Raw genomic sequence first — 5983 nt, 5'->3', positions numbered from 1 at the left:
GACTCCCTGAAACCAGTGTGCTCGCTAAAACGAAGCACAAGGTAAAAGAACTTGAGAGCTTTAGCAAATCTATGAATTTCGGAAATCACCTATTGCGGATGAGGTGAGGCCGACAGAGAAGGGACTCGATAAGAAGGCTGAAATTTCTGTAAAAGACAATTGGCTAATCAGTACAGTAAACAACGCGAATTCTACCATTCCACTCACGTGCCAGAACTCCTGGTAAGGCATCATCGAGCAGAAGCTGAGCTCCTGGAAAAACGATAATACTTGAAGACAAGGGTATGAAATACAAATAAATCTCGTCAACATACCAGGACACGCGATTTCCAGATCTGATTTGGAACTGATCATGAACGCTTCAAAATTTCTGATGATACTCTGCACTGTGGGGTTGTCGTCGGGGACGAATGCAACTTGAAAAGTGCCGTCCCTCGGTAAAACACCGGGGTTGAAACTTGGCATCTTGTTGACGGGAAACTCCCTACAAGAAAAGAAAAATATGTGAAATACAAAAAAATAAACCGTAATTGTCAGATAAGATAATCCAAGCAGGACAGGTTTCTAAAATTCAAATAAACCCATAAATGAAACATAGAAGATTGCAGTTTTTTAATAACAGTAAATTTCTGACAAATTGTACACAACTTAATCACAATCACACAGAGGTGGTCAGTAAGCAAGTATTTCTACTTCTATAGAGTTCAAAAGTAGGTTTGGTCTACTTGCACTATTTACTCAAGCGGCAGATCGATCATCCGAAACTTAATGCCGGTGACTTCATATTTGATGTGACTGTTGATACACATCACACAATGTTCTTTCCAATTCTATACTAGTTGCTGATGATTACCACATGATGAGTGTCAGGCGAAAATATTCGGGTTCATTTCGATATGAATATATTATTCAACTAACTACGCCATTCTTACATTTTAGATTTTGTCAAGTGTTTGGGTGGATTACATCAAAATAACTTGGCAATTTAGCCTCTGGAAATTGCACTGGTATTCTTGGCATCTTGAAATTATAAAAGCTGTGTTAACTGCTAGCCTTATTGATCAATGACAGGCTAAAATGCTTTGTCAGAGTCTAGCTCTTCTCTTGATAATATGGTATCTATAATTAAGGATTGGTTCACCTCCATGTTGTAATGTTGGGGAATTCGGTCGTTTCAACTGTAGTTCTTATGATGACAAGCAAGGCAGAGAAAACCAATGGCAGTATAAGCTCGACGAATGTAGCAATCGGTCTCCGTTGTTGCAGTAAAAAGTTTTTCCAAACGAGAAGAGCAAACTGCCGCAGCTTAGCCATGGCGACTTCACTTTAAACAAACATGAGAAATAAATCTCAAGGTGTAGTTAAATCTGCATCAAAGAAACATCATGTCAATGAAACATAGTACCAGTTGAAGAAATAGAACGGTAGTCGGTAAAGACTCAATATAAAAGATTTAGATCCATTGGTTGTGTAGGCTAAATCACCGATCATAGTTCAGGGACACAAAAGCGCATAATTGACCACTGCAAACCACAGGTAGATGTAGCGTGGGCTATGACAACAAATGCAATATATCTATGTTTGTGTACACTTTAAAATCAGGCAGCGCATCAACTCTTGCTTACTGTTAGAGTGGAATTGGTATCAAAGTCACACACTATTTCCCTTTTAATTACCAGATTATTCTATGCAAGAAACCCTTCACATGCAATTTATTGCCGAAAACTGCAACTATTTCCAGTCTGGGTTTACCGTTACTGTAAGACACATTTCTAAATAAACGAACAAACCCAGGTACAAGATAAGCTATGCATGCATGTGTAATAGGGTTGCTCAAAAATATCTTTTTTTCTTCAGATTTCACTGGCTATTCGATAAAGTTGTTGGGTTGGCAAAAAAATGGTTGCACAACAAATTTGTCTCAATTCCAACCAGTAAAACCGAAGCTATACGAGCTAGAAAAATTTAAATATATGATATTGAAAAATATTTTCTCAAACTTTACTAGTAAGTAGTAACCCCGCATTGTTGTTGTGTTCAAAAACAATGCACAATACATTTAGTTTAGTTATTGATGTTCAAAATTTTTGATTTGAAATAATATTAGACTATTTATGGTGGGTATATCTATAATTAATAATTAATGAATTTGCCACCTTAAATATTGTTCATTTAAATCCAAACATAATTTTGTAGTCCAATAACTTCGCTTCTACTGGTTGGAATTGAGTCAAATTTGTTGTGCATTGTCTTCTTAAAAAACTTAACAAGTTCATGGGGTTGAGAGTAAAATATTAAATTTTTTCAAATTTTTATAGTAAATACAAAATTTTTATAACTCTAATATCTTCACTTCTCTACATGTTGGAATTGAGCCAAATTTGATGTGCACCGTTTTTTAACCAACTTAACAATTTTATCGAAAGTTATTTTGGAACAACCCTAATGCATAATGCTAAATTTGTAAATGCACATCATTTCATACGAATATAATTATAATGAAGAAAAATATGAAGCACTGCATTCCGTGAAAAGATTCAACGAGACCGCGACCCAGCTGAAATATTCCCATTGAAATACTTGTACTAGAATTGGGATTAGCATCATCGTTTTGGAGTGGAGATATTCAGACAAATTACTGGTACAGTATCATTTGATAATGTTTGAAATGTTTCAACATTGCAATCGTTTATGTCATGGGGCAAGCAACACAGCTTTGCAAATAGATCAAAGAGTAGATTACTTTTATTTTATGATTGGCTTCCTCGGTCTAGTGAGGTTTGTTTAGTTCTTCTATTCCCGATAGGTAGTAAGGTAGATTTTTGAGGAGGTTGTGTTAATCTGCTGCATACGTATATAAACGGTTCAAGAATGGTTGTACGGCTGTGCATATTAGTGTTGAATACTTTAACTTTTTCCTTTGCGGCCCACTTTTGAACCATCGTCGGATCAACCTGTCTCTGCGGGTGTAGATCTGTTTTATTGCACACTACTGCAATCACAATGTCCTTTTTATCTCTTGCCCTTTCAATTTCTCTTTTCATAATTTCCACACAACGAAAAGACTCCTTGTCAGTTGAGCTGTATACTAACAGAAAACCCTCTCCGAAGTGAAGGTAATGTTTTGACATGCTACTGACGGTTATCCAATCATTTCCACACGTATCCATTATGCGAACTTGTTCCTTAACGCCGCGGTCCGTATCTATCTGGGCGAGATATAAATCCTCTTTCGTATGCCATAGATTCTTATTTGCATACTCTCCATAAATGGCATGTTCCAACAAGGTCGTTTTTCCGACGCCGGGGCCCCCACAGACTACCAGTTTGCAAATCTTCACCATGTCTCTGGGCTACAGCATAAGCTCTGAACACATTAGTTTGCAGTTACGTAAATAAAGCAGATTAACCTGTTACGTAATACGTCGAGTCATCTGGCATGATAGTGCGTTATTTCGCGACTTTTGACGTGAAACGATCGCAAAAGTGACTGAGCTACTAGCAACATAACAACTGTAGTGTATATATTGATAATATCAGTATATTGATAACTAGTAATCCCAATAGTATCGTGTCGTCCCGAGAATAATTCAAGGCTGCAACACCACTGCAACTAGCTAGTACCGGTACAATACAAAATAAAAATAAATTATGTCGTTACCTTTGACCTATATATTTGATTTGGCTGTTATCGTCATTGTCATCACAAGTATATTTCGATTGTTCGTTCACAAAACTATTGAGAGAGAGAGAGATATGATATTCTTTCTCGCCTGCACCATCGAGATGCTTTGGCGACGGAGTTGCGATACGGCCCCATGAGGTCATCTAGTCTGCGCCCCCGTTTTTTTTCTCCTCCATGCTATCCGTGATTGCTGAGCGCCTAGCACAGGGGTCGCCAACTCAAAATGGGTCGCGGGCCACTTTTCCGAATGCCGAGATGCCGCGGGCCGCAGGACATCAATATCGATATAAAAGTAGGCAAAGCAGTTCAGCAACCACATCTGATAACTCTTCGTTATTACAATGCTGTGCTCTCTAACATGGGCGACGGTTATAGTCACCACAAAAGAAATAATATTTTATTGAACAAACACAAATACAACAAAAGTATCATGATCATCAATTTCCAATTTCGTTATATTTTGAACTATGAGCTGTACACGATACCTGACACTCTGTAGCCGCTAAAACAGGGGTGGCCCACATTTTTGCTCTTCATGGCCGCTTTTCGATTACTCATGTAGCCTGCGGCCGCATACCGGCTGTTATAGTCGTGATAAACTAGCTGGGGCCAAATGCCCACGTTAAACTGTCCATGTCCATTGCCGGTACACTCCGAACTAATCAATTTATGCACATCGGCTTACTATGCGGACCGAAATCGTTAGTAGTTATGTTGTAATAGTCACAGGACACCCCGGTCTGTAGTCGCGCGAAGCGCGAAAAATTTTTCATGTTTATTAGTGAATTTCGTCAATATTCGTATGGTTTCACATATTACTATAAAATATTTATCCTTTCTCGGCCAATGTGATCAGATTCACCGATAGAGCTGATGCAGGGGGTATCTTAGAAAACGTAGGGTTGTTATCAAAAGTGTCGACAGCCGCATAATTTCCCTTCTACTACCGCAGATTGGCCACCCCTGGATTAAAGAATCAATATTTGGATTAGCTAGACACGGTAGGCCTACTTGCTAAACAACTATCTCCTCGTAAAGCATGGTCTTTTGGAGAGCCCGAAGTCGTTTTTCACGCGTCTCGGTCTTGGCAGTGGTGGGCCATTGCACGTCAAGGCAATATTATGCCCATTCGTACCAGCAAATTCTTCATCCATGGAATGATATTACCATGTCGAAGCCGTATCAACTAGTAAGGAATAGTGATATTGGGCACAGTGTAATGGCTTACTTCGAACAACAACAACATTATGTTTCAATTGAAATAATTTTCAGCGTTTAAAAATGATTTACTAAGCGTTTTTCTGAAATTTGTTCAAATCAGGTCGCGGGCCGCAAAATAGGACCTCGCGGGCCGCGTGTTGGAGACCCCTGGCCTAGCAGGATAGCTGCGGATACCATTTTCGAGTCTTTGGTATGACCCGGCCGGGGATCGAACCCACGACCTACCGCTCGAGAAGCCGGACGCATATAACCATTACACTATCTCGCTCGGTCACAGTAAATCACAGTAATCTCGATTCTCTAGGATAAAAGAACTCGATATAAGTGTCTGCTGAATCGAAATCTGAAATTATTCGTCCCCTTTGTGCTATCTTCTGATACTTTTAATTCAGTTTGCGTGGATGTTATATAGGCCAAGCTGTGTGTTTGATGGAAAGACCACTCCAAGTCGTCTCGACTCCTTTCTATCTTTTCATATTATCGCAATCTGGGACATAGCATAGTTACGTTACCCGACAGTCGTTGAGCATGTCCGGTGTCCGCATTCAAGTCGAAATACAAGCAATTTATTCTAAATGAATACCAACCAGCGTTCAGAATTACCGGACCACGACCTAACAACGATCTCGCCCTCCGCCACATGCCACCTCATTTTGTCGCTTGCGTCTTATATTCCCTGCATTTACTTTTCATTCAGTGTGCATAACATAACATCGTTGGGTTATATTTTCATCTGAACAAGTCACACACAATGAATGCGATAAAATACAATGCGATGCATGCCTCTTCCATACTTCGCCCTAGGCTAAGGTGGGTGTCTGAATCAGACACTGTCTGATCTTGAAGGCTACTCCAAGTTGTTTCGACACCTTCTTATCTTTTCATTGTATCGCAGTCTTGTGATGTTTTGAAATGATGAAAATATTAATTAAAACTGATTGATGGACGTTATAAATTCCTACGCTTGGCGTGGTTAATAATCGTCAGATGATATTTTCATCTGATCAAGACACACACAATATACAATGCGATGTAATGAACTGATAGGAGGATGCCGATCGACCGGTTTCTTAAACT

At 39.3% G+C, this 5983-nt stretch overlaps 2 protein-coding genes across 2 annotated transcripts; both read right to left on the bottom strand.

Moving 5' to 3' along the window:
* Positions 1-54: 54 nt before the first annotated feature.
* On the bottom strand, positions 55-1318 carry LOC145451100 (putative uncharacterized protein CRYM-AS1). Its single transcript, XM_080329587.1, has 4 exons — positions 1142-1318; positions 315-484; positions 208-252; positions 55-146 (listed from the first exon to the last, which is right to left on the bottom strand). The coding sequence occupies exons 1-4, from the start codon at positions 1312-1314 to the stop codon at positions 70-72; spliced, it is 465 nt and encodes a 154-aa protein (XP_080185713.1). The 5' UTR covers positions 1315-1318; the 3' UTR covers positions 55-69.
* Positions 1319-1366: 48 nt separating this feature from the next.
* Positions 1367-3344, bottom strand: LOC145451099 (NF-kappa-B inhibitor-interacting Ras-like protein 2). The gene has a single exon (XM_080329586.1). The coding sequence runs from the start codon at positions 3342-3344 to the stop codon at positions 2751-2753; it is 594 nt and encodes a 197-aa protein (XP_080185712.1). The 3' UTR covers positions 1367-2750.
* Between the last annotated feature and the right edge of the window lie 2639 nt (positions 3345-5983).

This window comes from Botryllus schlosseri, chromosome 11, assembly GCF_051294905.1.
Source record: "Botryllus schlosseri isolate E-star chromosome 11, Bs_hap1, whole genome shotgun sequence".
NCBI classification, from domain to species: domain Eukaryota; kingdom Metazoa; phylum Chordata; class Ascidiacea; order Stolidobranchia; family Styelidae; genus Botryllus; species Botryllus schlosseri.
The sequence above is the reverse complement of the archived record's forward strand: the minus strand, read 5'-3'. Positions and strand labels throughout refer to the sequence as shown.

Excerpts from the sequence above, each read along its gene's own strand:
- LOC145451099 (XM_080329586.1), bottom strand. The coding sequence starts at position 3,344 with ATGGTGAAGATTTGCAAACTGGTAGTCTGTGGGGGCCCCGGCGTCGGA.
- LOC145451100 (XM_080329587.1), bottom strand. The coding sequence starts at position 1,314 with ATGGCTAAGCTGCGGCAGTTTGCTCTTCTCGTTTGGAAAAACTTTTTA. Across the intron at positions 485-1,141 it reads CCCAACATTACAACATGGAG|GGAGTTTCCCGTCAACAAGA; the intron begins GTGAACCAATCC and ends CTTTTCTTGTAG. Across the intron at positions 147-207 it reads CTTACCAGGAGTTCTGGCAC|AAATTTCAGCCTTCTTATCG; the intron begins GTGAGTGGAATG and ends TGTCTTTTACAG.